The 20,493-nt window shown below is 45.8% G+C and overlaps 1 protein-coding gene across 1 annotated transcript in view; it reads left to right on the top strand.

The window, feature by feature from the left end:
* Positions 1-4,898: 4,898 nt before the first annotated feature.
* LOC119386597 (protein phosphatase 1L) overlaps positions 4,899-20,493 on the top strand; it is a 28,184-nt gene continuing 12,589 nt past the window's right edge. The window contains exons 1-4 of the mRNA XM_037653882.2: positions 4,899-5,279; positions 9,185-9,310; positions 14,216-14,417; positions 17,867-17,997. Coding sequence (XP_037509810.1) covers positions 4,953-5,279; positions 9,185-9,310; positions 14,216-14,417; positions 17,867-17,997 — 786 coding nt within the window. The 5' untranslated portion in view covers positions 4,899-4,952. The remainder of the gene's footprint in view (positions 5,280-9,184; positions 9,311-14,215; positions 14,418-17,866; positions 17,998-20,493) is intronic.

Genomic DNA, 20,493 nt, shown 5'->3' on the forward strand with positions numbered 1-20,493 from the left:
GATGCTGTCGTAGACGTTTCGTTTACCTCGTTTGGTACACGCCAAAATTGGCGTGGCACATGACATACCAGCGGCCGTGCCTCTTAAAGCCTGAACGGGAAATAATGCGGCATATATGCAGCTTCCCGCACAACGGTGTAAGCCATGGAATTTTTGACAAACATGCAGGATTAGCTTATTGCAAGGAAGATGAGCTCACTGCATGTCTACTGACAATATAAATAACGTGGGGAAAATATGAGTGTTACGTTTCTGGTAGAAAAGGATTTAACTGTTTGTGTGTAAGCGCACATATGTGTTTTGTGTTTCTCCGCCTTACTAATGCGCCAGAAAATATAATTATTAGTTTACTGGCGCAACTCAGCTCGAGGCGAAGAAGAAAGGCGCAGATGTAAACACATATACACTGCTAATTTTAATTGGGGTTATAAAGTGAACGAACGAAACACAAGAACAACAAAATTAATAGGTACACATGACGATGACCACGAGACTCGAAGTCCACAGTCCAATAGAATTGTGCTTGAGACACGGCCCATCCCGAGATATGATACCACGCACTTTCGTGCAGAAGGAGTCGGCACGACGCCTCGAGTATTGCTGGGACTACTACACCTACAATTTCAAGATTTTTCTTGACAGGGGTTTTTTCTCAAGAAACTTCACAGTAGCGTTCGTGTCTGTTTTCCCTTGCGCATAGTTTGAAAAAAGTGGCTTGATGAGCTTTCGTGCGATGAGCTCCAGCAAAACCTTGCGGTGGTCCGAATCGGTGTTGCCGCAGCTCAACACGGGCAGGCTCATGAGCTCTTGTACTGACCTCTGGACGCACGCTTCAAGAGGCTTCTTGACTGACCGTCGTTGCGAGAGTACGCAGTCCGCAAATCTCCGCAGGCCTACAAGAACTTTGACTAGTTCTTGCGTCGGGTAGTAAAGGCCGCCGCGATCTTGGTGCGTTATGAGGCCATGATTTGGAGCACTGCTGTTTGGTGCTTGAAGCATTGCGATGCACTCAGCACATGCAATGCGCTCGCTTACAGCGCGAACAATGAAACCTCCGATCATTGCCAGGCTGGCGATGTCGGGGTTCGAGAGAATCGGCTTGTTTGACAGCAAATGTTCCCTTAGACGCATTGCTGCTGTGTTCAAAATAAGGTCAGCCGCGGTGGGTGTGCTCGTACAGCGGACCTGCTGAATTGGGAGAAGCTGCGTTGACGTGAATGTCGCCGAACTCTGTACATTGCTGCCACTGGAAGCGGCTATAATTCCAGTTTTGAGCATTTTTTCGAGACCGCAAATTGTGCTTCTGACGTCCAAGGCATCGTCACATCCCGCACTCCGCCGCAAGAATCCGAACATGGCCTCTATAGGGTCACTCGACATCTTTCGGGTCAGAACAAATTTAAATTTCTTATCAGTCAGCAGGTGTCGTATGCAGGCAACATTTGATTGTGTTGTGAAGAGCAGGGCGTGGCACGTTTCCTTGCTGAAGAAGTTTTCAGCTTTGCTTGCATCCCTCAGGTCTTCTACATAAGCGATGAAAGCGTGCTCCAGCCAATCGAGCCTTTCGTCGTCTACATCAGTGAATGGGCGGCAATCAGTATTGTTGCAATGAACGTACTGTTGACAGTTGCTAATGTCCATTAAAGTAAACCATCTTTGCATAATTTCAAGGAATTGGATCGTAGGACCTGCCGATGCGAATTCTATGTCTGAAGTGTGTCCTGCCTGCTCTTTGAAATATTTCAAGGCTCCAACTACCGCGGCTGACAACAACTGCACGGCTGCTTTAACGCTCATCTTTTCAATATTTGAAGGGTAGAGGTGCTTTCTTGTGAGGAACCTAATTGGCTTTACTGTTGAGTTCTTCTGCATTTTGTAGATCTTCTTTAGGTACACTGATGATATTTCTTTTTCTCCACCGATGTCTTTGGCCAGAAACTGCGATCTAACATTTTTGATTATATGGCTCTGATCGAAAGCAAAGAAGATGTTCTTCGTGACATCCGCGGGGTGCGGCGCGCGTACGTGGAGCGCCCCGTCACACAGAACTTCCATGGCTCTCACGTTAATCTTGTGATTGTCCGTCACCACACGGACGACATCGAAGCCGATTTCCGACGTCTTCTGTATCACATGTCGTGTGACTTCTGCTAACTGCTCCCCTGTGCACCCCTTTGTGAAAAAATACCCTACAGGTATTTTGTATCGACCGTGGAGACCACATAGCAAGAAGCACAGGACAGAGTTTGCCAGGCAATCACTCTGAGAGCTGTCGATAAGGTGTTGCAGCTCAGCGCCCATGTCGACGTCGCCAACGAATGCGTCCCGTTGCTTATGGTACTGTAACTTCTGGCGTATTCTCATTTCATCAATTATCAGCGAACAAACTTTTGACTGTGGCGTTTCAAGAGCTAATATTTCGGTTTCAAGACGGCAACGAACTAGGTTAGTAAAGCCAATTTCTCCTGAAACCGCGCCTATATATTTTTGGAGGGTCTTGTTGCAGGGCAATCTCAGCAGGTCTTCCGAGCGCAAATACTCGTACGCCTTCGTCGACAAATTTCTGAGTATAATGCTGTGCCTCAGCGTGGTTTCTGACCACTGCGGCTTTTTCCTTTTGTAATTTTTGACCTGGTCAACAATAAGGAGTGCCTTTGAATTGCCCTTCTCCGCGTCTGACGTCACTTCTATAAATGCACTGACGTGCGCGGCTTCTTTAAGCTTCAGCAGTTCTTGTTTGTAGGCATCCACTGTTCGGCTCAGTCTCTCATTTTTCGCTTTCAGTGCTCGCTCTTTCTCGCGCCATCGCTTGCGCTGGACGAAGTACGTCGAGGGGTAGAGCCTAAATGGTGTTTGTGTCTTGAGCGAACGTTTAGCATACACCATTCCGGTTGGTGTCACATTGAACGTACCGGCACTCTCGGCTGCCAGATCCGCCTCTACTTGCTTAGTTTGGACGAGATTCTTTGCCAGCTCGCTTACTCCATTGCTGTCGTCACTGTCTAGAGACTTAGCTGGCCCTTCATTTGAGTGTTCTGGTTGTTCGTGCGACAACGAAGCGCTTGAAGGAGTACGCTTACGCTTTTGTGTTGTGCCTTGGGTCGTGCTTTCAGGTTGTGGAGTCAGCAGTTGACCGATTTCCACTGGCGGACTTGCGGATACATATGCCGGTGTCGTGTTCTCCGGTTGAGTAAGGCACGGAAACAGTTCGCCGTGTACTGTTGGCACTGTCGTGCTTGTGGACACACTGGCCGCTGTCGTACTTTCGACGTTTCGCGCAAGGCTCGGCACCGGTTCGCTGAACACACTAGGTACTGCACCGGGCTTGAGTAAGCGCCTGGTGAAGTCCTTCTTGAAGTCACTGGCATGAAAGTGCAGGCTGCATACAACAGAGTGCTCCTTGATTGTAGTGCTGGAAAAGGCGTCTCCTAATATTGCGTGCAGCCACTTATCACGCAAGCAGGTCTCGGCTGGTACTTCGTGAAAGGACACCCCCGGTTGCTTCCGTCGGCAACTCGAAGAGCAGCCGGGTACACAACAGCACCGCATTGCTGTTCAAATGAAGTAGCGCTGGCTCCGCAATAACAGACGGCGAAAAACATCACGCAAAGCAACGCAAAGCTGCTGCGATAAGCAGACGAAATTACCGCCATTCGTGTGAAGCTTTGTTTCCAGTAAAAAAATGACTTTCAAGAAAGTGGACTTTATTTGATTTACCAGTTTGCTATCTCACGACAGCGATAAAGAAACCGCTTGAGTGTTGTCGTCTGCATTAGCAGCGGTAACAGCGCGCGGTCGGCAAGGTGTCGTCTGCTCGCAACAAGCCAGCCGCTCGGCGCCCGGCGGCCGCGCGTCCGCAGGTTTACAAGGAGCGACCGCCAGGGGCGCTCGCCTCCGTACCGGAGGGGGAGGGTAAAATCAGAGGGTAGGGCAGCGCGTTCGCGGCTCACGCTCCAGGCATACTGGCCACACAGAATATGTTGATGACGATGAACTTGAGGAGGCACTGGTCATGACTCCATGCTGAACATTTTACCATTTTACGCTTGACATCACCGGTGAAATCACTTCGTAGGTGCAATACCTGATTCTATGTTCTCCAATGCGGCAGTTTTCACTTTTCAGAGGTCTGTGCGAAAAATTTTAGATGAGAGACATCACACAACCATTTAACATGGTTTTAGCTGTGGAAAGCTGGGCATAGCTGGACTGATCGGTTCTTGAACGGGCAGAGGAACGTGAAGCCACACTCTTGGCTGGAGCGACGAAAACAAGAGATGTGCAAGAAAGCAAGCTTTACTGCGAGTGCTGCCACTGTCGTACACAGTGCATTTGACGCAACGGGCTCAAGTGGCTCATTTTTTCTTAGATTTGAAGCTTCTATCTTGAATGCAGGACCTAAGAAGACTTCCCTCGAGATATGTAGTACAGTCGCGCTCAATATGACTTGCAACACGAGAGCGCGTGGCCTCACGATTTCGCATTCGTTCCACTAGCCCTTATTTCTACAACTAAACTCTGTCCTCTCACTGGGGGATGTTCTCAGATAAGCAAATAATATTAAGTTACAGAAATGAAACAAGTTGAAGCCGTGCGCAGTCATCAAACTCGTGAGGCCACGCGGACTGTACGTACATACATCAGGCTATTTCGCACTTTGGAGAAAACTCGGAGCACGTTGCAATGCGTTCCAAGTTTTCCCCTAAGTGTGAAACAGCCTGCACTTGAGTAAACGTCGCAATCCCATCGTGACAAAAGGAAACCCAACATTAATTAATTTTGTTGTGGTGGCGCTCGCTGTCATTCTAGCGATTCTAGTCCATGGGTACACTTCCGGATTCCGTGTTGTCTAGTGTTTCTGCAGGCACGTACAGCTGCTAAGCAGTAGCTATCGCATCATCGGGAGCTTGGTCCGCATCGTGGTGCCGTCGCGCTGACAGCAGCGTGTGGGGATGGACGACGAGCTGGAGGGCGAAGTGGTGCAGGAGATCTTCTGGGCGCACGTCAGCCTCGTGTCGCGAGCAGCGCGCACCGAACTGCTGCCGATGGCGGACGCGGCCGCCTTCTACGTCCGCCTGTACGTCTTGAGGCCCGGAACTCTGGCCGTGTTCGTGGCCCTGTTGGCCGCTGTGTTCCTGTGCCAGTCGCCGGGCGACGCCTGGCTTCGGCTGCTCATGCGACGCCTCGAACTGCTGGGCCGGCCCGACGCCGTCAAGAAGCTGTTGATGCGCAGCCAACCAGTCGGCTCGGCATCCGAGAGGCGCTCCTGGGAACTGCAGGTCAGTGCCTGGCACGCAAGACGGTACTCGTCGCTTTGGTGCTCAGGACAAAGTTCACATGTCGATGTCCATCTCAACTGGTCCAGGTTGTCATCTACAGCAACCACGAGCTGCCTGGCGGCTTTAGCATTTTGATCAGCTGAGAGAAACGGCACGTAATCAGAGTCTCCTTCCTGTGTCAGCTAGTAATTACCCGACACATCAAAAGACGCGAACGACGGCAAGTTCTTCTGGCTTGCCTTGCCAGGCCACACATTCACTCAGTCGGGCGCATGTGGTTTAAAATGTTTCTAGGACCGATCAGTAAAGGTCGGATAAGACTTCAGCCTTCACTTTGTGTTCTTTTTCGACTACGTAAGCTGAGGGCTGCGCACCCTAACTCAGTCGTGCCAGCCGTGTAACTATACGAGTAAACCTGTGAGCCTCGTAAGTATGCTACTCCTCATAGTGCTAATTCCCTTCTTGCTGCTACATCGGGTCCGACATAGGACTTTGTAAAGCTTGAATGACAATGGGGCTTGTTTCGAAAAGGGGTGTCCCATCCCGTCTTGCGCTTGTTGCCAAAAACAGGCCCATCTTCTCACCCTGCTTTTGTTGATTGCATGTTTTATATGTCACTTTGTACATATTAACATTTTTGATTTAACAGTCATGGTTGTGGCAACAATACGTAATGCATTTTCATGAGCGCATCTGCACTGAGGAAGCCAGAACAATATTTTTTTTGTATTATTGAAGCGTGCTCTCGAAGTCTTCATTATAATACGTTAATGAAACACTGACTGCTACCCTGCTCAGCAGAATGTTATGCAAGACATCTGCGTAAGTATGCATGTTGTGTGAATACATGGAGGGTCAGTATTTTGTAGCGATGCATTATGCTTCATTCTGCGCTTGTCGTATCGTCCACTGCTCATGGCCAGCTGATCCCATTGATACCGTGGGCGGACCATTGCTTTGACCACTGGCCAAAACGCATTGAATAAGGCATCGTTACAAAATGCCAGCCCAGAGATTTCTCCTGTGTGAGCATTGAGTGGAGCTGCATTGCCGATGGTGCTAGGGCATGAGTACATGGTGCATGTGTGGCTACCCTCACTATTCTTAGTGTTTAGCACAGATAGCTATTAAGATATAAAACAAGCACTAAGTTTCAACACACATAATTGAAATCTAAGAGGACAGACTTTTGGGCTTGTTGGTTTGTTACATTCATTGAAGCCATAGCACTGATAACGCACGTCCCGTCCTCTTTCTGTGGTCTCTGTCTTCTCAGCGCTATGGCTTCAATGAACATCATTGAAGGTGTGCTTGTGTATTCCCCCTTGTCCCCGTTTTAAGTATCTAGGAATGTCGCACTAACGAGGCCTGAAGTCTGCCCTCACCCTTGCTACTTCTATAGTTGCATGCCTTGACTCACCACTGACCATCATTCTTTTTGTAGATTTTTCTTTTTACTAGGAGAGCTTTAGCTCTTAATGTAAGCGAGGTCTGTAATACTTTCAGAATGTCTCATGTTGCCTGTACCAGGCTCATTAGCCAGGGGGTGGGAATCTGTGGGGCTTCTTCCCCTTGATATTTTCTCCTTCTGTAATGCACTACCCACAAAAACAACCACCTGCACTGTGAATTGTTCCAGGATTTTGTCTAGAATATGTTGTCAGTCTTGAAAGGGCACTTTGGCGTGAGCATTGGGAACTCGGGTTACCCGAAGTCATGTAACCGGAAGAGTCCTGTCATAAAGCACTAGCTTCCAGAGTGTTTTGGTGGTGAGAAACTCATTAAGCACTTCAAGGCGGCACATTATCTGGCTACGCAGTGTGTGGCCTCTAAGAGCACCTCTACAAAGCCCTTGGCATGGAAGCTAAGCCAGCTTTTTTTAAAATCATCCATTGGAAAACACCCCGATTTCTGACTTTGTGAGAGGCAAAGCCAGATTGGCGAGCCAGGATGAAATGATTTACAAGGCTGTGTGCTAACAAGAACACGATACGATTATCGGCTCTACGGCTTTGCCAAGATTGCTTCACTTTACCGACTCTGGTGAAAGGCACTTGACGAAAAGAACTCGTACCACATTTGCCTTCTTTCACCACCATCATTCATAGCTGTGCACATGCCGCTGACTTCATACCAATTCGACTGACGATCTTTCGAAGCTTACATTCCTATTGCTAATGCAGTGATATATAATTATTTGTAGTTTTTAATTCAAATTCAGTAATTATGAGATAAGCAGAAGTGAATGTGGATGAGGAATACAACTTGCTGCCCGTGGGGACTGAACACACAGCCTTATTACACGAAGCGTAGAAGAGCACACACACAAAAACTTTACTGGAATATTTGTGGAGGCTGGCACAAGTAAGAAATACAAGCATCTTTCGCACAATGTGAGTGTAGATGGTTACAAAGTTATGCACCTTAATAGGGAATCTTGGGTGCAGCCAGTGCTGATAATCAGCCTTGTGGCACAGAATGGCTTTGGCGAAGCACTAGTGGAAGCTCCACTCACCCTTAGGCCTGCAGCATACTCCATAGTGTCAGTAACAGGGGCTCATTATGTCGGGTTTTTATGGCACAGAAGTTATGCGGTAGCAGCACTGGAACGAAGCATCCACTAACGAAACAACTGCTTTTGTAGAGGGAGATCACCTGCAGGCACATATGAGTACGTGGAAAGAGACGGTCTCGAGTGCTCACCCACAACTAAAAGTTTATCGCTGTGAAACTTGCACTACTTGAAAATGCATGCACAGCTGTACTGGTGGCAAAGGTGCAGGGAGCAAAAGAAAAAGGTAGGACATTAAAGCGACAGGGCCTAAACCACTAGAGGCCCTAAGAATGTGCGCATGTTTTGATGACAAGTAAGAAAAACTTAATTATTTGTCTCTTCCATAATTACATCTGTCGACAATCGTACATTTCTTATTTATTCAGTTTATATGTATTTCTGTAGTGTTTTTATTTTTTTTTTCCCTGCATGTGCAAGCTATAATTCAGTATATTCGATGTGTTTCGCTTATTGAAGAAGTATAACATGTGCTTTATTGTTTACTTTTCTGTGCAATAGAAGTGTTTATTTTTATATTTAAAAAAACACAAAATGTGCTGCCTTGCAGTATTGCTACCACAATTGCACATACTGAGTGTTTTTTTCTTTATGTACCACATCCACTGGCATGCTGTATGCCTTGCAAGGAGGGACGCAGTCCCCTTCAAGTGAACAGAGTTTCACATTTTGTTCACGCCTCCTCTATTTTTGCTTTTGTGTATGCCAAGAAAAATTAATAGAATAGAATAGAACTGTACTTAATTCAATGCGCAATCTACATAAATGATTCGGTTGCAGTTCATTACTTGGACTTGTATGTACGTGTGTCATAACAGGGATGCACTGCCCCCACAGCATTGGCCATGCTACAAGGAAATGGTGGCAAAATAAGGCACCAGTGAAGAAATGCATCATTGGCATGCCTTCATGGCATTATAGCATGCTTTGGAATATAAATGGCGTCATCTTTGCCACTTTCAAGGGTTCCATAGTATGTATCTTAGCATGATTGGTAATTGAAATTCCTCGTAGACACAGAAGAAGTGCAGAGTAGGCATAGGCGTTTTTGCTTCAACAAATGCCCAATTGGTCTGTTTCGATGATACTGTGACTCCTTTTGTGGTCACAATTTTTTTTCTGCTGAGGCATCCTTACAGATTGTTCAGTGTTCTCGGATTATTTACAGCCATCTTCACCACTAATGTAGAACAGTGTTCCCATACTGTATTGCACTGTTACCAAGTTCTTGTCTTTTAAGTGCCCATTATTGAGTGTTTGTTATAAGAAGCATAAAAAGAACATTGGGCCCAACTTCCTGAAAATTGACACGGAAACCCTCCTTGCAATGCAGGCCAAGCATGCAGGCGTGTTTGCACTGCAGGGGCGTAGGCCCCGCATGGAGGACCGGTTCTGCATTCTGAGCAATGAGGAGCATGATCTTCACCTTTATGGAGTCTTCGATGGCCATGGTGGAGAGGTAAGTCAACGGTTGTGACGATGTGCTTCGATTGCAGTCGCTGCTATTGCCAACTTAGATACCACGCAAGGAGTCGCACTCAAGCCTTGATAGAGTGAAGGTGAATCCACAGATCATTCAACACATAAACTCGGAACATTTCTCACTGAAATCTCACATTCTCACATATTTAAACTGTTTCTCTTGTAGGGCCCCTCATTAAACCCTGCTCAAAATTTCAGCTATGCATTGGAAGTTGTGTAAGTTTAGTACACCAGCGAGGGAGCATCGACTGCCGATCCGAAAGTCGTGGGTTCGATGCCAGCCACGGCGCTCACATGTTATAAGGCAAAATGCCAGATGCTCGTACACTTTGATTTAGGTGTACGTGGAAATACCCCAGGGGTCCAAGATTTCTAGAGCCCTCTGACTGATAATTGCCTCGTAGTTTTGGCAAGCAAAGCTCCGAAAATTATTATTGAGGGAGAATCTACTAAAGGCTTTTTAATGGATTTGGTAATAGCCAAAATGATAAGCCAATGAAACGTTGTGGAGTCATTGGGCAAGGAGGCTTTATGTCAACCATTCAGCTACACTCCTCCTGTGCCTTCACCCATATCAGAGCCAAGAGCGCATGTGATGTTTATTCCACCACCTCGTTCAGTGCAAAGTATTCTTTAGCAACCTCTGCCGATTTTTTTGCTGCCAGCTGTGCCGAATTCCCCACATAGTCTGAGAATTTAGACTTGTATTTGTTTCTTCTTCTGTATACCTTCATTGCCTTCTTCGCACACTTTTGTGCTCTAAGAATAAAATATTGATAAGAAATTACGGCAGCTTTGCAGCGGTGCTGCCAAGGTTGAAGGAACAACAGAGCTGGGCGCCCAGCCAAGCCTAGCCTAGAGATAGCCACTCAAGCTGAGATATAGTCACATGAACATACATAGGGTAAGTTGTTAAGCCTGGGAAAGCAGAGTTGAGGCTCTCTCTCTATTTATTGTTCTCTTTCTCTGCGTGTTTCTCTCTGTTCCTCTTTCTCATTATCTTTTAACACGAAAGTGTTTTATGCCGGAGTCCACCACGGCTCCGCTGACGTATTTCAGTCACGGATATACGGTACGGTACGAAGAACTTTATTAAAAGATCCGGAGAAGTGCCACCCCTTAGGGTGACACCGCGGGCCGCTCCCACGTGGGGACAGTTAGACCTAGCCTAACTGCCGCATCGCAGGCTCTCTGGACAGCCCAAAGTTGATGCTGATATTCCGAGCTCTTGAGGGCCGAGCTCCATTTATGCTCTCTGAGGTCCTTATCCCCACGTAACGAGGGGCACCGCCAAAGCATGTGCTCTAAATCGCACGTTTCCCCGCAGCCAGGGCATTGCGAGCTGAAGTCGCTTGGGAATAGACAGTGCATGAAAGCAAGATTCGGATAAGAATTAGTTTGTAGCATCCTAAGGGTCATCGCCTGTGGTCTTGTGAGCTTTTTGTGTGGTGGAGGAAAGACTCTTCTTTCCAGATAAAAATGCTTCGTGAATTCATTAAATGTGAATAAAGTGTCTCGGAACTCTTGAACCCTGCTCTGTGACAAGGCTTCTCCTCCCGCGCGGAGAGTTAGTACGCGCGCTTGGGAGTGGGCGATGTCGTTGAGGTTGGTGAGTGAGTCCTAAGTTTGACCTTGGTGTGCCGGGAACCAAATGATTGTGTGCATAGTTATGGTCCGGTTCTTAAGAACGTCATGTGCCTCTTTCGCTATGGAGCCCGACGCAAACGCCCTGACTGCCGATCTAGAATCCGAGTAGATTTGCAGTCACGGATATGACGTTGTAAAATATACACTAACAGATGGAAAAAAAAAACTAGAAGTAAAAGTTCCGTCACCGTGACTCGAACCTACGACTCCTCGCTCCAACCAACTCGGCCACAGATGGCATGTTGTGTGCTGCATACTAACGGCGAGCTATTTATGTACACCATTTACAGTTGGTGGTAGTACTCGGAGATCGGTAGCACTTCGTTTTCGTTATCACTAGCAAGATGGCGTGAAGGGCTTGAAGGGCGTGCTTTAAAGGTCGTTGCCCTGTGTGTTGCGATGTGCGCGTGCCTCCACAGGGTGTGGTCACTCGTGTGCACACGCTTATCTGATGGGGTGTGATTTGTACGTCTTCTGCTCTCACCGCAAGTTTGGGTTGAAATTACAGAGAGCACGAAGGTCACTTTGCTCACTGCAGTGGCCGCTTTTGCGAAAGGAGTGCACTGCTAACACAAAAATAAGTTACAACTGTGACAGTTAGTTTGCGCTCATCCTGTGTATACTTGTGCGTTTGGTTCGTGCGACCTCCTTTGTGATTGAGCAGCGCGCTTGAACTGTCGAGCTCTGACAGTTGTTAGTTCGCGCTCATCCTGTGTATGTTCTTTTTGTGCGTCCTTTCTGCCTGAACAGCGAGTTTTGAGCTGCTTGCTGTTCTTCGTGTGACATTACAATTTGTTGCTATAGCATTCATTCCTTTGCCCTTGTGCCGAAACAATGCACAACATACATTCAACTATGTCTTTGAAGAGACGTTTCACTTTTGTGTTATACCGATTCCTATGACAGAGGGATCAGCCATGTTTTTTTTTTCTTGTTCTCTCGGCCATAGCAACGCATTCATATGGTTCCCATAAATGCTTGTTCTGCTAGTGTGCCTGCATACATAGCCGAGTGGTTTCGCCTTCGGACCGTGGGTACCCAGGTTCGAATCATACCTCACCAAGAAATTTTATTTCGTTTTATTTATTTCTCCTCTTCCTCCTCTCCACTCCTCCTTTTCATCCTTCAACGTTTTGCTAGGCGACGCATGGCGACGTCATCATTCGGTGAGGTTTTTCTGGGCACACCGAACGACCTGAGCTCCAGCTTAAACAGCTTCACTGTTAAAAGAGACAGAGTGCACACATCTAAATAGTATTTGCAGGTATAACTGCAAGCACAATATAAATTGTATGCATCATATACAGATAGATACCGAAGTAATAGTGTGTCAACAGAAGTAAACTGAGCATTAAATATTCCAGAAAAACAACACATATAGTGCACAGTACAACAGCTGTAGTTCACGAAAGCGAACACAGTGAAAAAGGTGAGATCTAATATTAAATACATTTACTGAGTCATCTGACGTAGCTTCATTATATTATTGTTGTAGAGAAGAAAGAGTATTACAAATTGTTTGTTTGGCCAGCTAGTGCCTAGCAAAAGAAATCACTCTCAAAACAGTGATTGCAGCTAGGGCGTGCATCGATTGTGAAAAATTAAATTCTTCGATGAAGCACATCGACCTTTATATGTTCATCATGGTACGTTTTATTGTTATTGGTGCTGCTCGCATATGTTCCTGAACATACTGAGCTGTTTGCATCATTCATGCAATCCAATGAGAACATTCGAAAACATGCGAGAAGGTTCTGGTGCTGCATGCACTTTTATTGTATTAGCAGTTCTTGTGTTTCAGGAGCCCCACCACAGTGGTCTAGTGGTTATGGCGCTCAACTGCTCACCCGAAGGTTGTGGGATCGAATCCCAGCCGCATTTCGGTGGAGGCGAAGAGCTAGATCGAGGCCCGTGTACTTAGATTTAGGTGCACATTAAAGAACCCCAGGTGGTCAAATTTCCAGAGTCCTCTACTACGGCATCCATCATAATCATATCGTGGTTTTGGGAAGTTAAACCCCCAGGTATTATTTTTATTATATTGTGTTTCAGGATGTTTCTTCCCTCTGATTACTATCATACATTTATTCATGAAGCAGATGTGCCAGAAGAAATTTGTCATATGACAAATGACGAACGACTGTAACTTTATTCTGTCTTGTATCACCAGTGCCGAAGTTTACCTTTGTATTGAAAATTATGGGACAGAATCAATTACTTGTAAGTGTTGAACACTAAGCTGATCTAACCTCAAACAACCCAGGCACTCCATGGTGTTTTAGTTTAGTTATTATCACTCAGTATGTCACGAATGTAAAAAAAAAAGGCATCATGTGCTTAGATGCTGAATGCTGCTCTCCCCGATATGTAGATACTAATGTAACTGTCATCGTGTTGTCCTAAAAGACTTTTTTTTTCCCTAGTGAACACACAGGCGATGATGTAACAGGTGGCAAGCTGACATGTTGATTCTGCATTTTGAATTCTTGCTCATGGCATTCTAAGCACTTCACAGGTTTCTGTTACCTGCAATGGCTGAATGACCCTAAATCTAGACAGAATTTGTACCAATTTTCTTGAAGATAGCAACACTATGATTAAACGACTTCTGAACAATTGTGCAATCATCTTAATCCATACCTTTAATGAACAACTTATGCAATCATTTCCAGGTCACATTGGAAAGGAAGTGAAGGCAGTGTGCAATGCTTTAATAAGACGGCAGGAGTCTCGAGAGGCTAAGGGAAGATAGTGCAGCTACCCTGCTGTGAATGTGAATCACAAGGCGCAGCGAAAGAGGCAACAATTAGCTTAAGTTCCCCTAATGATTGTTTGCTCAACTGGTCGCCTTAGAGGGCTGTAGTGCGTTTTAGTGGTTGGTTGGTGTTGATTGCTGAGGACATATTTACCTGGTTCATTCGGAGGGTCATTCTCTCGTTCGCAGTGCTCTAAGGCACTGTAATATCCAACAAGGGGGCATGACTGAAACGTGCGACATAATCGTCATCACAGGGTTCGTTCAGTTGTTTCAGAGAAAGGCCCGTGCAGCCCAAGCAGGGTTTTCCTGGCTTCACTCTTGCACTTTGGATTGCTGGTGAGTCATAATTCAGTAGGAACCACTCAAATGCCCCATTAGTGCGAGACCAGCGGTCTAAGGTCTCTGTACCCTGCTCATGGTGACTTGCCAGCATGAAGGCAGCACGATGAATGACATGTGCACCGCCTCATGCTGCAGGTGGCATCAGAGTTTGCTGAGCAGCACCTGTTCTCCTCGTTGATGCCCAAGCTTGCAGAGGCCGTGCAGCGACAGCGGCACCAAGCTGGTGCTGACGCAGTGCCACAGTTGCTGTCTGAATTCTCACAGCTACTGACCGATGAGATTCTACAGCTGGACACAAATCTCCTGGCCATTTTGAAGAGTCGCCACGACCTATCGGGTGTGTAATGTCTTTTAACAACTGTTTGCATTTATCATCGCAAGCGCGTAGCTTTGCCTGTGCTGCAAATAAGGTCCTCTTTTCCTACAAAGAGGACTTGTTTAGTAGGGGTTCATCAATTAGAGAGCCATTAAGGAGAAAAGCTATTTTTCTGATGCATTGGTAAATCACTCTTTGACAATCCTGAAATCACCACTTGCCGTAAGAAGGCACTTGGCAAGCGAGGAAACGTTAAAAAAATGAAAATGCAGGTGGCGATGCATCTTCGAATTCCTGCACCAATTGCCTTGACATCTTATATTGTCACAATGTCTAGTAAGGCCTGCTTAGGTACTGAAGTGGTAAAAATCAAGTCCACTGTCATTTGAGGGGGCCAGAGGCTTAGTGAGCCCAGTTTCATTGAATTTTATTGAGACAGTGTGGCCAAAATGCACAAAAAACTACACGCGTAAAATCCATGACATCAAGCTGACGTTTATACGCAGAGATTTCAGCACAAAATTTAAAAAAAAGAAACCTTGGCATTGTTTCCTTTGTGGTGGTGAAAGTAACGACAGTTGAATTTTCAAAGAATAATTTATAAGTGTAAACTGATTCATTGTTTCAGTGTAGTGTACCTTTAAGATGGCTCTGTGGATGTTTCAAGGAGCTGCGAACAAAAGTTTAACCCTTTCACTGCCTTTTTTTTTTTTTTTTTTTGCAGTGCTGCACACTTCATGCCGGGATTTTTTTTTTTTTTCTGCATGATATGCAGAAATTTTCTGTTTGCTATGCAGTAGCATGCTGTCGAGGACATCTAAACATTTTTGTAGGGAATCATGTTATCAAAATGAAAGTAGCACTCACTAGAATGAAATAATTAACGAATAGTTAACTTTTAATAAATAGTTACTCATTAATTCAAAGCCGCTGAGGCACTAATTATCCCTTTTATTCGAAGGCCAAATTAGTCAAGAGCTCCTGAATTTCTTCTGTCAAATAGCGCACATGGCACGCTAACCTGCCATGGCTGCGCTGGTGAGGCGTTGGAAAAGAGACGCGAGCCAACGCTGATGTGGACGCATGGGCTCCATCTGATGTCAGAAGTTTTCTTATAAGTTATATTTGTTTACATGTTCTCTCCATAGACGGCGGCACACACCCGCATTATTTTTTTTACAAGAGTTGTTTCACAAGTGGCAGAGAGCGGTTTAAAAAGACAAAACGAGTGTACTCGGGATTGGCTGTGAAAGGGTTACAGACCACGGTAACAACAACAAACATTGTATGCTTATAGTTATGGTGGCTAGAAGGAGAGGTGTCAGCATCGGCGCGCCGGAGAGGGAGCGAGAATTCATCCAGCTGCGGCGGCGTTGTTGTCGGCTCCAAGATGCCCGCGCGCGCGTAGCAGCCGCTTTTCTGGCTTTTCATTGCAACTATATTTCACGCTACCATGCGGATTATAACAAAGGCTAGCTGACACATTTCTGGCGGCTCGTTGCAAAGCGTGTATTGGCACTGAAAACTAATGTTTTCAATTTACTTCCTTGTATATCAGCTACGTTTGCCACTCGCACCCCGAAGCGCTGGAAGATAGGGAATCAAATGAATGACTTCCCGTGAGCTTGACACCAAAACAACGTCCGTACAGTTTTTACTTTGATGCCACAGTGTTCTCCGTGACGTCTCAATGCAGGTAAAGGTATCAGCAACCATACTTGAATGCATTATTTTAGTAGGGGTGTGCGAATAGTGAAATTTCATCTCGAATCGAATTCGAATCGAATAGTGGCGAAAAATATCGAATAGTACGTATATTTACATGAAACTAGTACCGCCAGTTACTGCAAGACAAAGGAAAAATCGGGGACACTACGGGTTGGTGGCAGCTTTATTACGTGCTTGTTCGGAAGAGTATTTTTATTCTGCTTTTCTGGGCGTGCAGGCATGTTGATAGAAGAGCCGTCACTCCAGTTAGCAGGGGCCCTCTCAACGGCTAAAAAAAGAGGGTACGGTAGCTAGTTTTTTTCCCTATGGTCGCGGAATACGGCTTCAATTGTGCTCCATCTGTGGTCGTGCAATACTGCTTTATCTCGATGCATACTCGGGGCCCAACAATCTTCGGGCGCTCGTTCACAGCAGTGTTTCAACCACGCGCCGAAGCAATGGGAGTTCTTGAACGAGTGTTGCGGTGCGGCAGTGACGACTGCACAGCGGGAACAAATTTTCATATATGAATCCAATCACCGAGGGTTTCGCGGGCCGAAGCCTGAATGTAATACGTCGCTTGCGGCATACGCGACCAAACTAGGCAAGAAAAGTGCATGCCTTCATTTCAGGGGCGAAGTTGTGAAGAGCTTGACAGTTTTCTCATGTTTCTTTTTTTTACGTGTGCAAATTACATGATCACCTTTGAAATAAACATGCGCTCGCCAGGATATCGGTGAAAGTTTTAACGAAAGGCCTACTGTACTGATGTTAGCGTTAGTTTTATCCACTTCACCCTAGCCAAGTTGCACCTTTGTCACGTTTTAGATATTCGTCCTGTCGAATTATTTAAGACTTTGAATACGAGCTATTCGAAAGTCGAATCGAATTATTCGGTTAGGTATTATTGGATTGGAATTCGAAACTCGAATATTCGCACACCCCTAACTTTTATTACTTGCGCATCGAAAATCAAGGTCTATTTGTACAAGCAAGACATTTATTTTGACACACTCTTACAATGCATCCATGTGCAAAGCAGTGTCTTTGCTGTTTACACACCATTGTCGTCACTGTGGCATGGTCACATCGGTACGTACCGATACCGAACAAGTTCAAATTGGCACACCGCAGACCAGGGGCGTAGCCAGAAATTTTTGTCGGGGGGGTTCAACCATACTTTATATGTATGTTCGTGTGTGCATTTTATGTGTGCGTGTATATATACACATGTAAAATTGAAAAATTTCGGGAGGGGGGTGTGTGTGGTTTGAACCCCCCCCCCCCTTGGCTACGCCCCAGCCGCAGACGTTCGAGGACACTTGCAAGCGAGGAAACGTGCGGCTCCGGCGGTCGGCGGGTGTTCTCGACAGATCTCAGTACTGACGTGCGCGCCGCCCCGCGGCGGCATGAAATACTAGCACGCCTCCTTTCACGGCGCGGCCGAGACGATGCTGACACCTCTGCTTCTAGCCACCATACTTATAGTACAGCCATGCAACTTGCAGATGCGCTTCGGCACTTTATTTCCAGAAAATACAGCATGCATATTTTTTATTCGTTCTGAATTTTTTTGTTGGAGCATCTTTTCTGCACTGATAGCAAGCAGTGTTGTGCCTCGTGACTGTGATGGAATCATCTTATTTACAAATTGTCTGTTATGCCAAAATAACTAAACTGGGGCCACTCAAGCCTCAGTGCGGCTCTCCGACTCACTCTCCTCTTCACAGCATGCCTTTCTGAGAAAGGAACTGTTCTTCCAGGCTCCACACTGCTGGTGGCGCTGGTACATGGCCATCACTTGTTGGTAGCCAACGTGGGCGACTCTCGGGGGGTGCTGGCCGATCGGCGGGGACAGGCCCTGCCTCTCTCCTTCGACCACAAGCCACAACAGGTGAGCCAGTGAACATCTGTTCGTGATTGTCCTGTGGCAACTCGGAGGAAAGAGGGAAGATTGATCAAGGGCTCGTTTCGTTTCCTAGACGCAGCCTAATGAAAAGCTAAACAAGGTATAGATAGGGGACATTACTTGTATGTTCTAAAGGGGTATGTACTTACACAAAATTTTCAAGGCAAGATAACTCGTGGGATAAATTTGTGTGGACACACACTCACCATCCACGAAATATTAACGGATAATATAGCCTGGAACGACATATACAGGGTGTGTTTTTTTAGACAATACAGATGTTTTATAAAAATTCTATGGGGTGTGTCCAGTGTGTCCCAGTCACCATTCCCGATTTTGATTAAATTTACTGTAGGCCTAGGCATTAGACCCTGGACAATGATTTCAAAGTGTTTTGCAAAAAAAAAATTTTGTTCGCCTGAAAAAATATATATAAATTTTGGCCACAAAAAGCATTCCCGCCAATTTCACAATTTCTGAATTTTGAGCGCACCTAGGGAAAAGACTGTGGACTTGTTGGTTGCAATATTTATTCCCCTCAAAGAACAAGTGAAATGCAATCTTATGAATATATTATTTTACTTGCTTGCCGAAGCACTTTTCAAGAAAAAAATCAAAAACATGGCAAATTGCACAAAATACCTGTATTTCAGGAATGTATTGCTGCAAACAAGTTAAAGTGAGGATAATAAGAATCCGTACATGTAAACTTTAATATTTTCGCTCTCTTTTAAAATAATTTCCATTGTTTTATTGCGTTCCATTTCACTCGATAATTAGGCTGAAACATCAGTGATTTACCATAAACGCCGAAGTTTGAAAATAGTTTTTCAAAAAGGCCATTTTAAATTTTTTTTTAAATCCCTCTGATTGCAATCAAGGACGTTATCTACCGTTCTGCTTAAAAAAAACGTTGCATTATTTTGGTTGCTAACAAGTTTTGAATGCGTCAACTGTGACCAAGTCAGCTAGTGGCAGCGCCGTCCGTTATGTGCTGAAAATCGGATATAAGTTGTTCAAAATAATTGTACGCGACATAATCGCAAAGCAGCAGCTCCACACCAACAAATGCACAGCCCGGTGTCATGATTCAGCAAGCCTTGTCTTGCGATCAGCCGCTTGACAAACCTGCTGCAGCAGCCACTCGGTGCTGCGGGCGCTCACATTACCCGAGTGCCGCTTCGACTGTGGATAAGCTCCGCTTGCGCACCAAACTACGCTCAGAGGACAAACAATAGAAGGAATGCATCACTGTGAAAGTTAAAGGCTAGAGCTGTGCGAATAGCAAAATTTTGGGTGCACAGCGAATTCAAATATTGAAGTGTGAGTGCGAATCGAATTGAATATTTTTCGAATATTTCTAGAATATTTTTCGAATACTTCGAAGTGAAATTGCAGAAAAAAAAGTTAGAGAGGATTCCTATGCATATTCTTATAAGATAGCAACATGAAAGTGTTTCCTTTCACTAGGTTGATGAAGCACTGGTGGGGTGGTGTTTCATAGTTGTCTTATCAAGAATGAGGCATTGTAGAGGCCGAATGGTATTTATGTACATGATTTGGTGCAACCAAAGTGTTACCGACAACACTTTACACGTGATAGGCAGGGATGCCATTTCCTCAGCCTCTCCTCCTCTTTCAACTGCTGTGGAAGCCCAACTGATGTGGCGGACAAGGGTGTGCTCCCTTCAAGTCCGAAGTTCCAAATCTGCCTCGTAGACGTTGATATATAAGAACACCTGAAATTTTGGATGCTAAAAAGCTTTGGCTTCCAATTTTTCGGACTTCCTACCCAAATTTCAGGTCCAAAACAGAATTAATTGAGCCCCCACCTCTGCCACATCTTTCATCTCCATGTTGGAACCAGCGTTTTCTTGAGTTCGTACATTTGCAACCGTAGCAGAGCTTGAAAGGCAGCTTTGCCGCAATACCTGGGTGTGATGAGGTGAAGCATATTGAAAATCTAGGAACCACTTCCAATCGGACGTTGACTGTGTCTTGTCAAACAAAGTTCGACCGTAACGGAACTTGAAAGGCAGCTTTGCCGCAATACCGGGCTGTGATGAGGTGAAGCATATTGAAAATCTATGGACCACTTCCAATCGGATGTTGACTGCGTCTTGGCTAAGTTCGACCTTAACGGAGCTTGACCTTAACGTGTTCTTCTGGCGGTGCGGGTAACTGGGGGGGGCGTGAGCTCGGAACGTTGTACCGAGAGGCTTTCTGTGCGAAGCTGCGCATTTCCGTGATGGCAGAAGCGACCCCACGAAAGTGGACGCGAGGTCAGAAGTATTGCTGTGTCTGTGGGCTGCCACAACAGTACATACAACACCAAGGCACGCGATCCGCCTGTAAAACTGTATCGGTTCCTGGACGTGTCACACGAGAAATAAAGGCGGCAAGCGTGGATAGCTGACAGCGCTGTCTCGCCTTCTATTTTGGCTGTCTGAGTTCATCTCTTTCGTTCGTTTCGACTACCTG

This window comes from Rhipicephalus sanguineus, chromosome 3 (genome assembly GCF_013339695.2).
Source record: "Rhipicephalus sanguineus isolate Rsan-2018 chromosome 3, BIME_Rsan_1.4, whole genome shotgun sequence".
NCBI classification, from domain to species: Eukaryota; Metazoa; Arthropoda; class Arachnida; order Ixodida; family Ixodidae; genus Rhipicephalus; species Rhipicephalus sanguineus.